The 22,541-nt window shown below is 39.3% G+C and overlaps 1 protein-coding gene across 1 annotated transcript; it reads right to left on the bottom strand.

Moving 5' to 3' along the window:
• Positions 1 to 689: 689 nt before the first annotated feature.
• Positions 690 to 22,527, bottom strand: LOC111341510 (son of sevenless homolog 1). The gene is made up of 32 exons (XM_088724472.1): positions 22,115 to 22,527; positions 21,591 to 21,848; positions 20,608 to 20,691; positions 19,426 to 19,506; positions 18,809 to 18,862; positions 18,028 to 18,126; positions 17,046 to 17,093; positions 16,741 to 16,881; positions 14,743 to 14,877; positions 14,336 to 14,434; positions 14,028 to 14,078; positions 13,486 to 13,565; positions 13,268 to 13,364; positions 12,627 to 12,666; positions 12,416 to 12,504; positions 10,861 to 10,960; positions 10,194 to 10,311; positions 9,531 to 9,614; positions 9,353 to 9,404; positions 8,302 to 8,380; positions 7,725 to 7,806; positions 7,382 to 7,504; positions 7,062 to 7,218; positions 6,851 to 6,961; positions 6,269 to 6,324; positions 5,566 to 5,758; positions 5,272 to 5,364; positions 4,283 to 4,400; positions 3,614 to 3,704; positions 3,432 to 3,513; positions 2,616 to 2,732; positions 690 to 2,028 (listed from the first exon to the last, which is right to left on the bottom strand). Exons 1-32 carry the CDS (start codon positions 22,187 to 22,189, stop codon positions 1,330 to 1,332), a joined length of 3,786 nt encoding a protein of 1,261 aa, XP_088580598.1. The 5' UTR covers positions 22,190 to 22,527; the 3' UTR covers positions 690 to 1,329.
• Positions 22,528 to 22,541: the final 14 nt, after the last annotated feature.

Below are 22,541 nucleotides of genomic sequence, written 5' to 3'. Positions count from 1 at the left end.
TTGGCTTGTTAGTTCAATTGGCAGAGCGCTGCACTAGTATCGCAGAGGTCTGTGGTTCGAATCCCGTACAGGCCTGATTTTTTTCAGGTCTGATTTTCGCTATTGCATAAATAGCGCTATCTACTACGAGGATCGTGCATCATGCGTATCTAATACCGCAGTTCAAAATATACGAACTTCATATATTCATTGTATCTGAGCTATTAGTATATGTCCGTGTTACAACACACGAAAGGACTCCAAAGTACACTTTACTCTGATTGGGCAGAAAAACACAAAGATTTTCTGGCACCAATCAGATGGCAGAACGACTGCGACCGTTTGGAACTAGTCTTTAAAGACAATGTTCCCAGGGGCTCTTCGTGCCCTAACTTGAAATCGACCCACAGCCCCTGGGTCTCCGAGGATGGAGTCGAAAGTAACCCAAGATTACTATGGTTTGTCACACTTCGCTGTGATTAGTCCAAAACAACTCAACCAATCAGGGCTTGGTCACGTGCGTTTTCCCGCGCCTTAGGCACTTGTTTGTTTTCACCTTGAGTTCTCATTGGCCCTTAATAGTATTTTCCTCTCTTCTGATTGATTTTGTAATTATTTTGGTTTCGGTCATAAACAACTCAATGGAAAAGCGCTATCCAACCACGCAATCTGTTTATGATTCACAATCAACTTCAGAGCATACCGCACCATTAGAAATTCATAAGCCTTTATTTTCTGGCAGTTAAAAAAACAATTCGACGTATCTGACTTACAGTTTATCTCCGATCGCACTGAGCGACAAAGCAAAATTTTTCATAAAATTCTCACAAATAAAAGCTTGTCAAGCCTTTAATGTAATTGCAGGATGCCCAAGGAGGTACCTCTACACCTATAATAAACTCTCCTACCCCTCCCATGTAGCAAAAACACCACAAGCACAATGCAACGTTCACCTGGAACGTATTATTATCTACCATTGTGAACGCACTCGTTCCATGCCTTAGCAGACACGTTTTTTTAGTCAAAGGATTAAAAACGAATGCACTTTAAGCTTGTTGTCTATTCATTCTGAATTGTTTTCAATTGCTCCAAATTCAGGTATTTGTTTACATATTGCACTCGAAAAGTGAAAAAAATTCTTCGAATTTATACTAATTTATAATTCTATTCCTGATCGAAATCAGGTCTATTTTTTGAGATAATTGAAGCCATTTGCAGCTATGTTTGAAGATCAATTTGAAAAGCAAATTAAATTCCAAGCGGTACTCCATGTCATAGAAGTCATTTAGTAAAGGCATGTCACACAATGATAAGCCTGTCACGCGTTGATCGGTCACGACATCATAATTGTCATGAACGTCTTGTTTTGGGCGGCAAAGCCGGGGGAGGAGTGTCTTCGTGATTAGTTAATTCCAAATTCCCGGTCGAGGGTTCACACCCTCCAGGCACCCTTGGGGGAATGGGAGGTGGAGTTCGACGATGCCCCCTACTTGGTTCCCGAGGGGGTATTGGAGGGGCATCATTGTCGTTGTCGTCGTCGTCGTCGTCGTCGTCGTCGTCTTGAGCAATGTTCTGACACCTTTCTATTGTCACTGACTTCGTTGGTTTCCGAGGGATACTTGGAGTTTCCGACATATGCCGACGAATAGAAGAAGTCACATGTTCGAAAGGCCTGTCGCCATTCACCGACGCCGCACGAGGTTTTGTCTGATTCGACGGTTTTCTTGGAGGTATATCGGGCGGAGCCTCTTGCTCTGGAAAGTTCTCGATGTTAACATAGTCCGGTTCCGTGTCTTCAAGTAACGGAGATTCGGAAATTGTTTCCGAGACACTGTCGGGAGGCAGAAAGGACATCCCTGACAAAGGCGTCCTTGGGGTGCTCGGAGAGAGCGACATCGTTGAAGAAAACATGTCGCTATCTGGTAAGTAAATATACGAGGCTTGAGAAGCGCTCCTTCTCAAAGACGTCTGAGAAGTGATGGACAGACGAGATTGTAGATAACTCGGCTTTGTTCCTGGCGATCTGAGGGAAATGTCTGTCTTGCGAGGCTGAAACAGTAAAAAAGATAGAAAAACTTCATAGAACGATAATTATTAAAAACTAGATCATTGGATAATGCAATTCAGGACTTTTTATTGGCTTAGCCATTATGGTATATCAGCCAATATACCATAATCTACAAATATGGCAAGCGTAGTGTCAGCTTAAAATTAAAAGGGAGCTAAAAATTTAATAAAATTTAATAATTTAATTTAACGCTTTTAAGAAAACAATTATTCCACTCGCGCTTGTTGGATATGAGATGATTATAGACAACGAGGTGCTACGCGCCTCGTTGGCTATCTATCATCTCATATCCAACGCGCACTCGTGGAATAATTGTTAATTATACAACATATGATAGCCTACCAGGGGTTTTTTTTTTTTGTTCAAAGATTCGCAAAGAGAAAAGAAAGAAATGAACCCTTTGACCCCATAAAGAGACTTGCATCTCCTTAAAATGTCACACCCGAATCCACATCAAGCGCTTGACTGTTAAAGCAAATTCTCCTTGTTAGCTCCTTAGGAAATACATGAAGAATAAGTATACTGATGTTAGGGTGTAAGGGGTCAAATGCAGAACATCAGCACTTACATGCTTGACAAGCTGTCTGCAGTTTCGTGGCTCGATCTCCAAAGACAAGTCGTACAGGTAGTCTTCCATTTCTTTGTCACTTCGTCCCTCAAATGGATCTAAAGTCTCTAGATATTCCTACAATAAAAAGATTACACTTGTTACAAACTGTTAGGCGAAAAAAATAAGGGGCAAGCGACCGAAACCTCTGATTCATGTACAAAATGTTGTTTCAAAGTTTAAAAAAATTCAATAGCGTAGTTCTCAACGGTGTGTAGAAAGCAATCCGCGACTTCTTCAGTCTCACTAAACTTTGCCCTGTAATTGGTCCAGAAAACTCACACCATCCTCTCAACCAATCAGATGCAGTACTAAAAACAATCGCGAATCGATCAACTGCGTTTTCCCGCGCTTCAAGCAGTTTGCTTGTTTTCACTTTGACTTCTCATTGGCTGATGATAATGATAAACCTGTGTTCAAATTGGTCCCTGTAATTACTATAGTTTTGCTTTTCCAACACTCAATTGAAAACTTCTTAAGTTAACTGATGCAACTGAAATTCAAAATTTTCGCAAGAACTATCCTGTTCCTTCACGTCAAATTTCCTCTAAAAGCTCGTCGAGAGTCTTACATTTAATGTTAAGAGCTTTGACTTGTCTGCTTTTAAATCAGACGCAAACTGAAAATATTGTTGAAAAACTAGTGCAATGACTTGTAAACAATTATTGCCAAGGCTGCACATGCTCAGCCAATCAGTCAAGAAACTGTCAATGGCAGTGAGTTGGTTTCCGTGACATTTCCCGCCACAAACAGCGCACGTACTCTGTTAATTCTTACCGTAATGAAGTGCTCTTTCTGGAGGCAGTAGGGCTGGTTTTGATACTGTTGGATTTCACCAGTGATTTCAGCTACTTTTCTCCTGTTGTGAAAAAATAAAAGAGAGGGGTGTGGGGAATAAATTAATCATATCCTCTTTACTTGTTAGGAAAACTGCTTCAAAAACTAGACTCTGATCTCACCTTTTACTGAAGTTTATGATCCCTTTTGGATAATTGGGTAGAAAATCTGGATTTCCTTCTTCAGTCTTCAGAATATTTGTTAAGTACATGCCTATAATCAACAAAGAACCAAATATTAAAAATATTTACACGACAGTGGCGGATGCAGGGGTGGAGGGATCCCCGAGCTCCCCCTCCCAATCAGACCCTTGGGCTTTTTCTACTCATTCTGACAACAAAATTCGTGCAACGACAGGATCATAAGTTACTAATCAATGTAGAGTATTTACAATTTAATAAAGGCTGATAGTTTCGAAAGAAACTGTTTGGGGCTGCGTCGGTGGGAGTAACGAAATAATTTGGATATATCAACTAAGTTGAAATGGTAAATTGGCCACCGTAGATTACAAAAGCTGACGTTTCGAGCGTTAGCCCTTCGTCGGAGCGAATAGAGGAATTGTGGGTGGCCAATTTACCATTTCAACTTAGTTGATATATCCAATATATTTACAATTTACTTGGCTAGATATACTTCTCGGCTTTTTTTAAGACTCCTGTAACAATAAAATTCTCCGAGTTTCTGAATCAAACTTTGACCACCCTCCTAAACAAAACTTCCTTGATTTCCCCCACCCCCCCTTCCTGTACAGTAATGGCCGCTCGACCAAAATAGAAATGCTCATTACACACCAAAGAAAGGCACACAAGGCGGGTTGATGGAGCGTAATTTTTCGATGTACTTCTTGTAATGATCGCTGCTAAGCTCTTTCGCCTCCTCCAAAATTTGCTTCCGTCTTGGGCTCAGTTCCTGCAGAGGAGACAAGGCAAGATTGGAACATAAAAAAAAGCAAACCTACCTTGTTTTACTGATGCATTTATAGTCCTAGGTCCAGTTTTTCAAAAGGAGAACAACACTCTCCAACGAATAAGTTGCTACCCGGCAGATAAGTGTTGAGAAAAGTACAGTGCTATCCACCGAGTAGAGATTTATGTATTGGATAGCGTTATCCAACCTTCCAACAACCAGGGCTTGTTCGTCATGTTAAACACGATTTAATACGCTCGGTATTAGCGAATGGGAACTGTGTAGAACTGAAAATCGGCAAAACGCCGGGACTTCGAATTCAGGCACATCTCAGTTTAACGCATGACACGTGGCTCACGCGCAATAACCATGTATAAATAACCATGTATAAATAACCATGTATAAATAACCATGTATAAATAACCAAGTATAAATAACCATGTATAAATAACCATGTATAAATAGAGTAGCCCCTTGTTCTAAAAGCTTGGACGCAAGCTTAAGAGAAACTGAAGAGCGGTCACCAAGTATTGGAAGACATATTTCGCCTTTTTGAACTACTGTTTTTATGACTTCCATTCCACACCTAAACACGCTCCTGGTAGGAACTTATAAAAAGAAAGATAAAGAAAAACGTAAAAGAAAAGTTCATATGCTCTTTTAAGGAGCATATGAAAGAGGGAGCAGAAAGAATGGCCCTGGAAACGAGGATGGACGTGATACACGAGACCCAGTTTTCCTGCCTCACGTCCAAACAAATCGAATTGTAACCTTCCATTGCATTGTGAAAACAGAATGGTATCTAAGAGAAAGAAACCACTGCCGTCACAACACGAATTTGTAAGAAAACAGTTAAAATGAGTTAGAAACTTACTGCAAACGTATGATTCAGTCTGAAGATGGGAGACGAATTAATTGCACTAACTACTTCTAGAATACCATTGAAATTGTTTAATTCTTGAAAAACCTGCGAAAAAAATTAAAAAAAAAATTAGTGATAAAGTCACGAACTGAAGCAATGTGCATATTAGTCAAAATATTTTACTCAAATTATATATTCCCTGCGTCCTGGAATCGCGGGAAAAGACCTATTTTTCCGCACTTAGCTCGGTCAACGTATGCTCCGACATTGACACAGGAACGTACTACTATTTTTTTGGATACTCACGGTTAGAATATCAATAACTCTGTTTAAAACTGCTACTCTCTCTTCTAAATTCGGGAACTCCAGCATGCTCTTCTCAAACCACACAGTTATCTTGTTTGTGTGATGGATCATCTTCAGAAGATTCGGTGAAGTGAGATATTTAATGTCCTCCTTCGTCCACACACTTCCTACGAGTTCTGAAGGGCGGACAGCTCTGAAAAAAAAAAATCTATACATTTAACTGAAAAATGACGAGAATTAACAAATGGTAAACACCACAGCGTACACTATTGAGTTATGTATGCACGCGGGAGGTTGCTAAGCACGAAAGAAGCGTAAGAGTCGCTCGAGGCGATAGCCGAGAGCGACTCTAGCTTCTTGAGTGCTTAGCAAACCTCCCAAGTGCATCCATAACTCAATAATGTACGCTGTGGTGTTTACCACTTGTTTTATAACATAACATTGATACATTGTAGCTAAAGAGTTCCCTTTCATTTAACATATTTTACGTGACCAGAAAAAACAAACGCGCGCGGAAAAATAGTCTTTACATTTGCTCACGTCAGCAGCGTGCACCCACGGGCAAATGGTGGACCCTAAATTGACCAATCAGAGCGCGCTCTTTACTTTGGTTATGTTATAATGCAAAATGGACAACTGATAGTTATGCGGGAGAAGCTAAAATCAAATCATCCCAAAAATAAAGGAAGTTTGTTGTATTTACCTGTACAGTTCTGACTCGATGATGGTTAACTGCCGAGCAATCTCAATTGGATGCAGCTGAAGGAAAATTATCAAGGAATTAAACATTACCTTTAAATGCGCATCGTGTTTGCAGCATCAATAAACCTTTACGTCAGTATTTTAGAACTGCTAGACGCTACTTTAGTCAAAACAATAGTTACAGTTGACAATGGGAAAGGACTTGAAAAGAGGAAAGAAAAAAAAAACTGATAAAATCAACTGCTTTCAGAACTATTTGGCTAACTGTCGTAAAACTGAAAACCAACGGCTATTCAGAGTAATCGGAGAGATCATATGGAGACTATGGAATTCAGATAATGAAATGAAAGCCTTCAAGCGCGGGAAATTGCACGTGATCAAATCGTGATAAGTTCTAGTTATGTGTCTGATTGGCTACGAAGGCGGGCAAAATTTTGATTTAGCCAATAGCAGCGCGTAGAGATGGAAACCTAAGACAATCCCACGTTAATTTTGACACGTGATTTGTATTTGAGTAAAAACGTTAGAAACATCATAGGTCATTATTAACGACACCGAAAAAATATCCAGAAATATAACGTACGGTGAGGAGGTCGAATCTTTCGATATCGTTACAAGCTGCTATATGCCATTCTATCGGAGGTGGTTCTTTCTCAAATGTAATTTCTGGAGCAATATCATTGTCGGAATTCGTCTGAAAAGGAAAAAAAAATGATCATTTACATTTATTGAATGAAAAAGAAAGAGTTGGCAATCGAGCCCACATTTACAATTAATCAAAAAAATATTGCTACCTTCCTGGCGATAACTTTTTTTATCGACTCCACCCAACGTCTCATGGCCTTGCCTTTGACTGTCTCCAGGAAATCGTTGAGTTTCGTCAACAGCTGCGAATCGCGTTCAAAATCATAGCAGTGGTTGTCCACCCAATGACGAATAACATTTAACACTCTGATCAGATAAAAAAAAATTATCTCAAATTACAATGAGATAAAAAGATTCACAAAAGAGCTGCCGTTCTTTTGAATGTCACGCAACGTTTCCTCGCGAGATATCCCAAAAAACGGCGCGACGGAGAATACCTAAAAGCTGTTCTCTTCGTTCAAACACTTACCTCAGTTGCACAGGTTGGGCATATTCCTTCCTGAATCTCTTGAGGTCTTCACGCACAACGGGCTCCCCCCTGGCCATGGCTAATTCATCTAGTTCGCTAGGGGGAGGCTCAGGTATTTCAAACGTGAGACATTGTTAAAGCTTCATAACTGTTTTACACCACTGTTAATTTTGTTTGAAACGCTGGCATTTTAACTAAAACATGCATCTTTAAATCAAAGCGATCAACTTCACAGAGGCAAAGAAGAATCTTTTGGATGCCATAAAAACACGTTGAATGAATCTGTAAACATTTATCACTTGGATGTTACACAAAGTGTAACGTGATTTATATAAAAGGATATCTCTGAATTAAATAATCTAAGAGCTCTGTTGATTTGCAGAATGATCTGTAAGTTGTCAGGAAAGTTCTCACGAAGGTTGGATCTGCAGCAAAATAAAACAAAAGAGAAGGTTAGCAAAAGTAAGCATTAACAAGCGATGCTATCATAAACTTACTCTTCCCTTTAATATTTTTCGTTCTTGTTGTAGCTAAAGTGTTCACATGGCTTTTCAAGGAACGTTTTCGTACTAACTAGTCAAAAACCAAAACCAGGTTGATCACAATTGCCTGTAAGAACATAGCAACACTTCTCAACGGGCCAATGAGGGCTCAAATGCGAAGAAAAATAACTGAAGCGCGGGAAAATGCGAGAGACACGTTTGCCATTGGTTTAAGTCTTGCATCTGATTGGTTGAGGGTGACGCAAGCTTTTTTTTTTCTTTTGAGCCAATCACGTTTCGAAGAAAAGCAAAACCACTGCAATCCAAGAGAGCTCTATTTCAACACATACGAACTTGTACTAAGCCTTCATGATCAAATTCTTCCCACCAATTTATATTCAGTGTCAAAACTGATAAAACCGCGAGGATGAAACTAACCCGCATACTTGTGATGAGTCAACCTTTCAATCAACTTTATCAATGTTCCACCTTTGATGACCGGAGCATTACTCGAGCTCTGTGAAAACAAACGATCAGCCGTTTAGACCACAAACTAAAAAGGATGTTATGAAGACTGAAAGAAAAACTTTTTAAAATACTCCAATACTAAAATCTTGAAATCCTATTAAGAACTTTCCAGTGAAAGCTACAGAGCAGTTTTTTCACTGTAATTCTATGTTCTAAGCTGTTCCGGGTGGTTTTAGATAACATTCTATATAAGGAACCCCTTGGGTGTGACCGGTCAAGTGCTAACTACTAAACGCTTTCGTTGTGTGGTACTGTTTATCAAACTGAAGGAGAAGCTCTGAATCTTAAATAGAGTGGAACCCCGTTAATAAGGTCACCAATGGGCTAATACAACTTGGCCGAACTAACGGGGTGGCCGTGTTACCAAGGCGAGGTAAAATTTTATTATCGCTTCTTAATTTGTCTAGGCGGATGTTAGCGTAAAGATTTCTTTCCTTTGTCATGTTTGTGATGGAAACGGGGAGGAGAGTTCCTTGCCTAGTTACTTACTTAATCGGCTGTTCTATTAGTAAATGATAGAGATCAATGAAATTGGACCCGTCACAGGCGTTTTGGTTTTCTAAATGCAGGGGCTGAAGGTCGCAATAACGGGGTGATATTATTAAGGAATCTACTGTTTGGGATTTTAAAATTTGGCCGTTAGTCTTGTTAAGAGCGATCGCATTCAAAGAAAGTTTTTCATAGGAAAAGTTATGGCCGTTTTGCCGGGTTGAGAAGAAAAAAAAAAAAAGAAAAAAACAGGCCGTAATAACGAGGTGACTGTATTACCAAGGTGGTCGTAAGACCGCGGGGTTCCACTGTATATGGATAAAACCCTGGTGGAAAACCATTCAAACGAAAGCTACAGAGCAACACTATACTTATGTTTTCTGTGCTGGTTTGAAGCCAGTTTGGCTGCTGACAAAATTTAAATACAGAAGGCAAGAGCGAGTGTAGCAGTTAACAATTTTTTCATCCATACCCCTTGTCCATCCTCGAACACGATGTTGTCTTCGGCGTCTTCGACAGCAAAACTAAAAGAGAAACGAAACTCTCAAAATTTTAAAAAACTCAATTCTAATATCCAAAAACTCCACAAATGATTTTTCCAACCATAAGCAGTAAGATGCAAACGATGGCATTTCGTGAAAGAACCTAACCAGTATTCATCAGGACTCGGCATTCTAAGAGGAATCGCTTTCTCTTCTTCCAACAGAAGATGGTCCAACATCCGGTCCAAAGTACTGGGGAGAGACAGAAAAACCAGTCATTAATAAAGGTAAAAGGTGCACTCGTATCAATATGTAATATGTAATAGAGTTTATATCTGACCACTTGCAGCCCAGAGGCTGAATTACGGGTGCAGTTTTTTTAAGGTTAAGAACAGATGTCAGCGTAACAGGCGCCTCTGGCAGCCGCTTCAGTCCATCGATCTTACCTTCCCACCCATCCCACCCCAGGGGAGGACATCCATCACACAGTAATCTCGTGTGTGGGAAATTAACGTCTCCTACCCCAACTCTGCAGGAGACGGGACCTTCATTTATTCGTCACTCGAGCCAAATGGCCCATTCACCCAGAGCTTAACCCAGTTTTGTAGCATGAAGCGATGTATGTGACGCCACTCCCTCACAGTCTACCCCCTACCACCCCCACCCCACCACCCCAGAGGCACTGTGAGGCTGAAGTATCTTCCCCAAGAACACAACACAATGCCTCAGCCGGGGTTTCGGGCCCAGACCTCTTGACCAAGAGTCCAGTGCGCCGACCGTTAGGTCACTGCGTCTCTCGTGCAAATCGTGTTTTAAAAGTCACACATTTACCTTCTCATGTAGATTGTCATTAGTACTGACATCCATTCATTTTTATCTTCCTCTGTCTTGCAAGTGAAGACGGCTTTGGGTTGGTCTCTGTCGACAATCTCAAATGCATTCTTCACATCTGGTTCAAAGAGGGAAATCAATTTATGAAAGAGTTTGCTAGTATACGACACAACATACTAAATTACAAGTCTCTACAACTAATTTTATAATTAAGGATTATTTCAAGTCATTTTGAATTTCGAGGATATTTGGCAGAAAACTTCAGTCCATGAAACTTTTATTCCAAAACACCTAGGTGAAGTGAGAAATCCCTTACATAGCCTGCAAAGCAGATGTAATTTTGGCGAGTTAGTGCTTAGTATTTTCTTAGCGAAGATTGTAGCTGCGCTTTATAATTTCTACTGCAGCGGAAGGCTGGGCAGAGAAAAAAATTTGTGCCAAAGGGGTGAGCGACAGTCAAAAGGAAGGGGGTGAGGCAATAGAAATGACTTCTTTACACCTTTCCCTGCCCCTTTCCCTGCCCCTTTCCCCCACGGTCAACTCTGACTCTAACTCAAACACGGCCGTTCGAAAATAAGGAATGAAACCAGTTTGGTCCAATGTTCATCAGATAATTGCACACCCCACTTTGTCCTTCAAAGATATTACATGATGACACCCTAGTTACCTTCTGTATCATCGAGATTGTTGATTTCAATCTTTCTTATGTAATACTTTTCTTTCAGTCGGTACTCTGGCGACGGACCTGTCAGTGCATGTCTTGTATTCTGCAAAAACCAACAAGATCTTTAATTATTATTAATAATATTTGATCTATGAATTAATAAGTGTCCATAAATTTGACTTACGTTAGCCTGTGAGTGGGCCTCATTATTAACGCTTGGACACAAGAGTGTCTTTGAGGATATAAGGCCTCCAGCATGCAACGCCAGCCGGTCAGAGACCTCCAAGGAGTCTGGTACTGATAAACCGGCAAATAGAGAGTTTAAGAAACGAAGACAGCATCGCCGTGGACAACGTCGGTTAAAAATGAACTTATATTTTACCTACGAATCTCGCGATACTCTAAAGTCATTTCGTTTGTTTCTCATTATCAAAACTATCTCGAAACTGATTGTGGAACACAGCGTTAAATTAGAAATAGAAACTTAAAAACTATCTGTCGTCGTTCACGTTCTCCAGACAACGCAAAGTTTGCTCATTTCATGTTGGTGTTCTGCAGAGGACGCAAAGAAATTTACAAAGATTTCTAACGCACGTTACAGCTTACAGTGAGTCAGTCATTCATTTCATCTGTCCATCATTAAGTAAAAGCTGATAGTTTCTAAAGAAACTGTTTGGGGTAACGAAATAATTTCAATATATCAACAAAGTTAAAATGGTAAATTGGCCACCGTTACGATTATAAAAGCTGACGTTTCGAGCGTTAGCCCTTCGTCGGACCGAATAGAGGAATTGTGGCTTGTGTGTGCTTTTAAAGGCAGAAAATGGAGCTACGTGATTGGTGGGAACATGGCAACGGGAAAAACACGTATAAATTAGTGGAATGAAAAGCGTCCATTGATACCTGTGGGATTTAGACTGCCGGTTAGATTGCCGATTTAGATTGCATAACTTGCACTTATTGCAAAAAGATTTACATCGGCGAAACAGGCAGAAGACTAGGTGACCGATTTCGAGAACACCTTCGAGACGTGGAAAGGAATGACAAGGACACATCGAAACCAGTCGCTAGACATTGTAATTTACCTAATCATTCTAAGCAACATATGGCAATCTGCGGTCTTTCCTTCCTTTTAGGTAGCACGGAAAGCCGTAAAACTCTTGAACCAAAGCTCATCTTTCAAACCGGCAGTCTAAATCCCACAGTGTCCCCAGTTAGTGGTTGTATAACTGCTATTTTAGATTTGACACATAAATAAAAGGTTGTACAGGTATCAACGAACGCTTTTCATTCCACTAATTTATTCGCGTTTTTCTCGTTGCCATGTTCCCACTAATCACGTAGCTCCATTTTCTGCCTTTAAAAGCACACACAACCCACAATTTTTCTAGTCGCTCCAACGAAGGGCTAACGCTCGAAACGTCAGCTTTTATAATCGTAACGGTGGCCAATTTACCATTTCAACTTTGTTGATATATTGAAATTACATCATTTTTAAGGAACGTTTTCCTTCAGGCAATAGCTTACTTTGTGAAAAAGAAGGTTAGTCAGCAAATACCTGTTTGCAACATATAAGAAGACCATCCAGAAGAAAACAATATCTTTCGGTGTCCCTTTTGTTTGGATGAATTTTCCCAAGAGTTCCCTCTGTATGAGAAGAAAGTGATTCAATAAAACAGTCAGAAGATACGAAAAAATTATAATTTCTTTTATTCAAGTCTATGGTTCCCCTCCTTTGCTGAGGACCTATTAAATACGACTGACCTTACCTTTCATTACTTCTGTACAGGATTGTGAAATGTCTCTTCCCTGTAATGATAAACAAAACCACTTAAGAACCAAACAAGCCATGCTGAAGCAGTGTTCTGAACGAATAGGAATGTTCCACGGAAAGCACGATGAAAGCATCTTTCATGTCTAACATTTTCTCTTCACTGAAGAGTTGGGGAAAAAAGTTATTTATTTTGTACGCTTTGGTTGATTGATCAAAATAACTACTTACTGATCAAACCACATTTTAACTGGTGGCAACTATGGGCAGGGTGCTAATGGAGTTCAATTAAAGCCATTCAATTGATTACTATAATGGACAAGAATATGAAAAGTGGCTCTGCGACTGTCAAGAATCACTCTTAGATTCTGCTTCATAGTTTTAACCCCTGAGTACATTCCTCCTTGTGCCTGATGTTGTTGATGTTGATTTGAAGCCATTTAATTGAGTATTACAATGGATAGAAACACAACAAGTGATTCTGTGACTGTTAAGAATCACATTTCTGATTCTGCTTTACAGTTCTAACGCCTCAGTATATTTCTCCATGGGCCTGATGTTATAAAGATGAGTTCAGTAAATACAAGTGACTGCATGTGATATCTTTATCATCTCTATGACAACAAACTATGCACCAACCTCCCATCCTTCAATATTCCTCTGTAATTCATTCATGATTACAGCTGCTGATCGGAAAGCTCCTGATTTCCTCTTCTGTGCTTTTGTGAACTGGTCCCTACCAAAAAGTAAAAAGGTTGTATTTTGCCAAAATTTTGTTATCTTGATAATTTTAAAAATAAATCAAAGAGAAAAATTCCAACCCTCCTCAAACCCTTTTGTGCTTATTCCCGACTTACTCTCTTCTCTTTGTGATATTTCCAGACGACTGGACAATTCTCTCCATCTTTGCCTGAAGGGGTCCCAGAGCACTCTGAGCCTGTCAATAAATAAATGCTTCTTAGCTAATAGCCCATTTCCAAATTGCCTTTAGCCTCTTTCTGAAGGCGAGTCCTGGTGCTCATCCTTTCATATGATAATACATTTTCATTCACATCTGAACAAGGGAAAGGTTGAACACGAGGCCTTGTTTTGAAATAGAGGCCAGAAGTAATTTGGAAATGGCCCTTTCTACACTCTTATTACAAGTTAAAACAATAGAATTGGTCGAAACACAAGAACAGAATGGAAAAAAACAAAACAAAAACATTTTGGCTCGCAGTGAAACTGCTAGGTATCCATAGAGCAAAAGTGAAGAAACCTACAAAGACACTGTTCAATTCCTAAAAACATTTTCAAAATATTTACTTTCTGATATGGATTACCCACTTAGAAAACAATAGAGTGTTTTTACTTCAAGTTATTGCAAAATACTGCATAATTCTTTGTGTTTAAATCATACCTGCTCCAAGCTCTCACTATCATCTTCATCGGGAGATGTCCTGAGCAGCAACTGAAAAAAATAAAAATTTCTACGGCTTAACCACTTGATTCTTATGTAGGGAAGAGCTTATGGTCACAAGATGGATTTACAGCCTAATTACTGTTACCCAATCTCTAACACCAAACTGACCAAACCAATCATGGTTTTCATCTAAATTCTCTGTTGCCTTTGCTTGTTTTGGTCCTAAGCATTCATTTAAGATTATTTTGTGCCTAATAGGCTCATTCTGTTTGTCGTGCTCTGTAACAAAAATCACTTGCTGTTACCTTAATGAGGTCAAAGTAGTGCAAGCAATGATGGACAGGCATCATAAGCATCTTGGGAAGGCAATATTGCACAGCTTCCTTGAAACCTGGGCCTTTTGCCTGGAAAAAAAAAATTCATAATTATTGTCCCTGAAACTGAACTAAGTGAGAGATTGCATAACTCTGTGTTACATCTTAATTTCAATGTTAATTTAGCCTGTTTGCAGAGAAAGTTATCCACTACCCCCTAGCAAAGCTATAGTATTTAAGACCTCCATCCTCCAAATAAAAATTGATGGCAATTCTTCTGCAAAATTGTGACTCTTTTTTTAAAGGGGGGGGGGGGGAGGAGCAACGATTCAAAATAAACAAGGCAAACTTAGGGGAAAGTTATGTGACCAGAATATTTTACTAATAAACAATCATACCTTGAAGTATTCATCTACTGGAGTTCTTAACAACAACTCTGACAGTTTTCCACCTATGCCAAGATGTCTGTACTGTTTGCTTGCTGAAGCAGTCTGCTCACTGGCATAAGTGTAGTAAACTTCAAACTCTACATTCTAGAGTAGATCAAGTCATGGAGAGGCAAATGATTGACTAATTACTTTATTTCTGTGAACAAATGCCCAGGCCTTTTTTTTTTTATTTCGGCTAAAAGGAGGGGTACTCATCAGAAGAGGGGCACTTAACCCAAGGGGAAGTTCATTTACAAACTATTAAACTGTACTGATTTTGCTGTAGTTCAAGCTTAAAAAGTTTTATAATATAACTAAAGCAACGTACACGCTCTGATTGGTTAATTCAGCTACTACTTGCCCATGGGTGTATGCTGCAGACGTGAGCAAATGCTAAGACTATTTTTCTGCGTGCCCTTGTTTTTTCTGATCACGTAAGATTTGTTAAATAAAGAGGAACTCTTGTTACAATGTTTCAATGTTATGTTAATAAAACAAATGGTAAACACCACAGTTTGTTCATAGTTCTGCTGAACTCTTTCACTGGTTGTTGGATACAGAGCTTATAAAGAGGATTTTGGTTGGTATTTCAGGAAGCATGATTAATCTTTATCGAGTTGCCGGTGTGCAGTTGGTTGTTATGAATTAATTTTTGCGCACTTGTTTTCTCTTGTCATGTAAGACTACACGGATATTTTTTTGTGATGTAGCTCAATAAAAGGACTTCTGTTCTTCCAATGTATCAATGTTATGTTATAAAACAAATGGTGAATGCCATAGCGTGCATCATTGAGTTATGGATGCACTTGGGAGGTTTGCTAACCATTCGAGAAGCTAGAGTTGCACTTGGCTATCACCTTGTGTGACTCCTACACTTCTTTCGTGCTTAGCAACCTCCCGCATGCATCCATAACTCCATAGTACACGCTATGCCGTTCACCATTTGTTAAATAATATAGCAGCAATAGATACAGGTTTTCCTTGTATCCCTACTACTTGTTTTAAAGAAAGTGAGGGAGGAGGGGGGCACTTAACGAGAGGGGGCTTAACGAGATGGCTTAACGAGAGGTCAGTGGTTCGAGTCCCGTACAGGCCTGAAATTTTTTTCAGGTCTGAATTTCACTATTGCTCAAATAGTGCTTTACTGCGAAGGATCGTTCTCATATACGTCTCATAACCGCAGTTCACACATATGTTTCATATGTTTGTTGTTGTTTGATTTATCATCTACGGGTTTATATCGAATTAATTTGATGGCCTGCTCCCAGTTGGCTTGTTAGCTCAATTGGTAGAGCGCTGCACTAGTATCGCAGAGGTCAGTGGTTCGAGTCCCGTACAGGCCTGAAATTTTTTTCAGGTCTGAATTTCACTATTGCTCAAATAGTGCTTTACTGCGAAGGATCGTTCTCATATACGTCTCATAACCGCAGTTCACACATATGTTTCATATGTTTGTTGTTGTTTGATTTATCATCTACGGGTTTATATAGAATTAATTTGATGGCCTGCTCCCAGTTGGCTTGTTAGCTCAATTGGTAGAGCGCTGCACTAGTATCGCAGAGGTCAGTGGTTCGAGTCCCGTACAGGCCTGAAATTTTTTTCAGGTCTGAATTTCACTATTGCTCAAATAGTGCTTTACTGCGAAGGATCGTTCTCATATACGAGAGGGGGCTTGTTTGATATCATGATCTGGGGGGGAAATTAATTGGGGAAGGCCACCTTTTAGAGCATAGGCCCTTATTCAAGGAAATACAAAAACTTTCAAATCCAAAGGACCAGTGAACCAAATAGATCCAATTTAAGGTGAAGCCCTACAAACATGGAATTTTAAAACCTCTTTAAAAGCTAGCAATTGTCAGATGACAAAAATCTGGAAAACTTTGACTTTGATCTTTTTTTTTTTTTGTCATTAACACTTCATCCAAATTAAATGTGTGAAAACCACAATTTAATTATGTACTGTAATACCTCCGCCATTTCTTCAAAGCATTCACCAATCGCTGGGGGTTTGCCTTCATCGGCAACTTCAATTGCTGCCTCCAGCAAACCCAGAAATGTCACAGAGAAATCATAGATGTCTGTGATATTGCTGAAAATCCGGCTGATATCCTGCAAGAAAGATCCATTCACAACAAGTTAAAATACCCCACTCACAATATCTCATAATCCCTTTTTGGGTCTACCTCAAAGAAATAAATATGATCAACAAATATTAATGATTTTAATGTGTGAAAAGCTGTAGCATCTATGGCAAACAAAAGGAAGAAAAGTACCTCATGCAGAAAAAGATCCTTGGCTTCAATAAAAGGAGCTCTGAAGACCTTTGAGGGACAAAAAATTTATATAATAACATCACTTTTAAAATAACTTGCATAAGTTTTTCTGCAAGTACAGTCATTAAATAGTTTGTTACTACCATATCAGGCTTAAAGTATGACACAAAGAATAGATCTTGACAGAAAGAACGGCAACAAAAGGACCATGAATGAAGTAACTTCCTTCAAAAATAATTTATCATCACCTAAAGTGATATCTCAGCCAAATATGGTTTATCTTAGCCAGTTGCTTTCTGAAGGGCCTGCCCTCTCTCTCCAGCCCAGTAGGGTTAATTAACCCTTTACACACTAAAATCTGTATGCATATTCTCCATACTGTTCTCTATACATTTCCTGAGGTGCTGACAAGGAGAATTTGCTTAACAATCAAGAGCTTCCTAAGTTGGTGATCATTACCTTCCTAAGTTGGTGATGATTACCTCATTATTCTCGTGACCTTACTGTTTGATTCAAGGGTGATATTACAAGGAGAAATTAGATGCCAGTGGAAAACAAGGGAGTTCCCTCGGGTATACTGATCTATTCCCCTGGCCTCTACTCTTCTTGCTTACACCTATTTTTTTTCTAGTTTTGTCCAATGTTTTCAAGTATATACAGAAATAAAACAAAGGTTAAAATTCATCATAGATCAAATGGGCATATCACCTTTTGGTTCTTAAAAAAGTGGCAAATACTTCAGAATCGTGAAGCAAGTGAAAACACTGCCTCCTGGTGCTACTAGAGAACTCTACATATTAGATTTAGCTTTATAAGGAGCATAGCAAAGGAGCCAAACTCAACAAAGAACAATTCCCACTTGTAGCTGGGTAGGGTAGGAGCATGTATTCTGGAGGTCTGGGCTGAGTCACATTTCTTAAGACTGGCAAAATCATGTCGTTGTAACACATGACGCATGGAAAGAAAATACTATGAAGTTTACCTTAATAATCATATTCAGATCTCTGATGTATTGAGCCTCTGCAAGCATCATTTCACGTACAACTTCATCATAGGTCAGAGCTGGCTGACTGCTCAATGTCTGTCATATGAAATGATAACAACTTTAATTATAAAAACAATGTACACAAAAGCTCTCACTATGAGAATTGTTAGCACTGATTAGCTGACTGACTGTATGACCTTAACCGCTGGATAACTCACTGATTGACTGACAAACACAAAGACCACCTAACTGACTCACTGGCCCATTAAATGGTTGATTGGCTGATTGGTTATCTGACTGGATGACTGAAAAACTGACATTCACATTGACTCACTGACTGATTGACTCACTGACTGTCTGAGTGACTGACTGACTGTCTGATTGGCTGACTAACTGGCTGTCTGATTGGCTGACTGACTGGCTGTCTGATTGGCTGACTGACTGGCTGTCTGATTGGCTGTCTGATTGACTGCCTGACTGTGACTGCCTGACTGTGACTGCCTGACTGTGACTGTCTGACAGTCTAACTGTTTGACTTTCTGACTTCCTGACTCTCTGTCTGCCTTACTGACTGACAAACTTACCCACTCACTGATTCATTGCCTAATTACTGGCTAGTTGGCTGACTGCCTTACAGTTGATGGACTGACATGTTGATTAATTGAGTTCTAGCTTACTAATGCTGTTTGATATATATGATCACCCCACTTTTACTAAGAGAGTTGAATTTGAAAAGGAACAGAGTAAAGGCTGCCAAGTGCTGTTTCTTTTAACTAACCTCTGCTTCCACTGATGTCTCCACATCATCAGGATGAAACATGTCCATCAATACCTATCGATAAATGTCAAATACATCAGGTTACTGAATACACAAGTTGAATTACACCCCTCTCATGTACATGAAACTGCCGCATTAATAGATCATCTTATGACACTTAAAGAGACCTGCCAAAAATAAAACTCACTTAACATGGTAACTAGTTAACCTTTTAAGTCCAAGAAGTGATTAACATGTAACTTCTCCCTATAATATCCATACATTATCCAGTTAAGAGGTAGTGAGAATACTCAAATCTATCAGGTAGAAGTTGTTCCCTTGATTGAACACCAAATTCTCACAACTGGTTTACAAGGAAATGTGTAATAACTAGAGGGGAGAATTCACAATCAGATCATGGGAGTCAAAGGGTAACAAAGCCACTTCATGATAGGCGTAATGCCTTGACTATAACAACAACTTCTTGTGATTAAGGACTTATTTCCTTTTACTGCCAGAGTACAGTGCTTACTTAATACCTACACAAAATATCAACCAAATTCAACACAGCCATATTCATGGCTCAAAAGCTTATCCTCTCAGCCCTTACAGTAGTGAACAAAAAAGGTACAACTGACCTTGTCAGCAAATAGAGCAACTTTAATGTCTTGGCAAGTAATTTCAACATGCCTGATATTCTTCACATAATTACCAGCAAGCTAAAATAAGAATGAAAGATCAAAAAAATAACAAACCATGATAAAACAACCTCCTCCAAGAACCTTCAGCTGAAAACTTTTTAGTCAGTGAATTTTCTCAAAATAGAGCTTAACAGGCCTATCCTGTGGGAAAAATCTGTTTTATCTGCCAATATATCCTGGTTTATTTCCAATCAGATTAGTTATCACTTTGTTTTGTAAGCCTGAGTATGCTTATGGTAAACCCAAGGCTGTGGTCTAGCAGCGCCCGGTGGCCCCCTGGTGCCTTATGTTTGCTCTTGGGCGACTCAGGAATTTTAGTTTTTTTGTACCAAGCATATACTGAGCACCCTGGATTTCACAGTTTCAGAGCACTCAGCTCCATTCAATTTTCCTTAGAGCACAGCCTTGAAACCTTTCATAACCTCAAGACATTTCTTGGTTTGATAGTCGAGGAAATATCATTTTCAGCTACTGACTGTGACTTTCCACAACCTGCACTGGCTTTGTAATGCACATACAGTATTTTATATAAAATTGATTGGGAAAGAGAGCTTTGAGCATTTCTTGCATCAAACATTTCATTCTTCCTCTAATTTGTCGTGTATATTTTGGGTATAATTCATATGCCTTTGATATGCCACTTGTGAGATAACATCTTTTTTATAATAATAATAATAATAATAATAATAATAATAATAACAATAAAATATTTATATAGCACACAATCCACTATTTGTCCACAGCGCTTTACATCAATAAGTTAAAAATCATCTAAAAATTAAAAGAGTTATAAAGCTTGTTCAAAAAGATATGTTTTTAAATGTCATTTAAAAATGTCTATCGAATTACTGGATCTTAGTTCAAGTGGGATCGAGTTCCATAGTCTCGGTGCCGCCACAGCAAACGTTCTCTGTTCATATGTTTTCAGTCTAGCTTTCGGGGTCGCCAGAAGGTGTTAAGAGGACGATCTTAATTTCCATTCAGAGGTGTGGTACTTTAGTAATTCACTGATGTAGGAAGGTGCTATTCCATTGAAAGCTTTATAGATCAGTAGGAAAATTTTAAAAACTATACGGTAACCATCCCTAGATCAGCGTTACCTATTTTTAATTCATTTACCTTTAAAATATCAGCTGATATGTACTCCATAACAGCCACAATGTAAAGGCTGACTTGGGATTCCACCTTGAATCCTAGAATATCCTGCAGACCACAACAAAAACATTATTTGCTTTGTCAGGGAGCTTCAGTACAGATGTTTTGAGATGTGGATGACAGCTGGAAGTCTGGGGTCCTTTTCTGTGATGCCTTCGTATAATTTTTTTTAGCACCATGTGGTTTAAAGGGTAAAAGAACAATGCTGCAAGTGATGAGTTGAGGTAACAGCAAACCAGCTGTAGATGTAATCTTCTTCCATTCACTGTACAGTGCCTACTTTAAAGTTCCTTCTACAAAAAACCCCATTTTCCAAACCTAAAATTCTAATAAAATCCTTTTAAAGCAACTCAAACCCCAACAATATTTTGGCTAGAATCTCTAATGAGTTTCACGTAGGCAATAGGCGACAAAAAAAAATTAAGACACAAGAATAAGGAAAGATTTGAGACAATTAAAGAGTGAACCTCAGAGTCATTTTCAATTTGATTTGCGAAGAATTACTCGATGGGGTGTTTTGTACATTGGGAAAAGTTAAAGTACATCTAAAACCTTTTTAACCCGATTGCGGAAGAGGAAGTAGGTGTAGTGTTAGTTTATATTTCCCACAAGAATAGTGGAACACGATCAAACAATTCGACGGACAGCTGAGGGTTAATTTATTAAGATCTAACGACATGTTTATCTCAGATTAACATAAAAATCAGTCGGACATCTTGAAAGTAATTCTTGCACTACCGCTGGCGCAAAATATATTTCAAAGAAACAATAAACTACTCGATACTTGTACACAATCCAAAGTGAAAGAAAAATAGGAAGTTCTTCAATGCGCGTCCTAATTATGCTGTTGATTAATTCAATAAACGAAGTGGATATACCAACATGACAGCTGCTTCGATTTTTAACAAGGAAAACAAATTGTGCCACTAGCACGAACTCAACATCACCTTGATTAGAGCGTGCACTTTGTCCGCCGGTAAAACCACTGGATTTTTCTTCTTTCCCCTTTCGACCGCAGCTTGCGCATCTGCGATTGCCCATTTCTCGATCGGATGAGGGAATGAGCTCATAACTCGTTCCTCGACATCGGCGACTGAACGTGGCTGGCAGGCGCACAGATGATTCATGAGCTGAACGATCAAAGATTCGATGTATTCCAGCGCTTCGTCGTGTACTTTCAACGCAGGGTGAACCTGCGATTGCACCTAAAAGCGAATTTGAAAGGCCCAGTGAGTTATAAACCAAGTTTAATCACGCCTCCTTATCCTCAACCTACAAAATTCGCTAAGCAATTAACGATTACGTATAGTAAGGTTCTAAGCTGAAAAACCGCATCCCTTGAATACGACCCTTGCTGTTCAGAGATCGAAGATCACATCTACATACAGGTTGAGGAGAACAATCGATCGGAATGTCACCCTTATCCCCCGAAAGCGTAATGACGGGTCGATTTCTCGCCACAACTGCTTACCTTTCTAAGCGCAGGTACAAACATTCCCTTCCATTTTGTGGCGGTTAAATTGTTTTCATACTCAGATATGGGCATGATATCCTGCAGTAATCACATATCATTCCAAACCACAGCTAACAGAGTCGATAATCGTAATCATTTCCAAAGATCCAATGAAATTTCTGACTGAGGCTCTTTCAAAGCGCGCACGTACCGAGATGCCCGCTTCCTCTCGTTGCACCGGATTTGCGGCTTACATAATTGGTCTGACAGCTTAAGACTGCAAATATCTCGACAAGGGAAACCGACTTTTAAATACTGATGACCTACTTCAGTACTGTGGGCTTACATACAAAAGAGAGGAAGCAAGAATCGGAAATATTACATCAAAACAATGAATTCGGTATCAATCGATTGCAGTGGTCATGCATATCTCAATCAATTGCCT

The sequence above is a fragment of the Stylophora pistillata genome, chromosome 6, assembly GCF_964205215.1.
Source record: "Stylophora pistillata chromosome 6, jaStyPist1.2, whole genome shotgun sequence".
NCBI classification, from domain to species: domain Eukaryota; kingdom Metazoa; phylum Cnidaria; class Anthozoa; order Scleractinia; family Pocilloporidae; genus Stylophora; species Stylophora pistillata.
This window is presented reverse-complemented; position numbering and strand designations above follow the sequence as displayed.

Coding starts and splice junctions, on each gene's coding strand:
- LOC111341510 (XM_088724472.1), bottom strand. CDS start 22,189: ATGCCCATATCTGAGTATGAAAACAATTTAACCGCCACAAAATGGAAG. Junction 21,849..22,114: donor TTGTACCTGCGCTTAGAAAG/GTAAGCAGTTGT, acceptor ATTCGCTTTTAG/GTGCAATCGCAGGTTCACCC. Junction 3,705..4,282: donor GCCTTGTGTGCCTTTCTTTG/GTGTGTAATGAG, acceptor TGTTGATTATAG/GCATGTACTTAACAAATATT.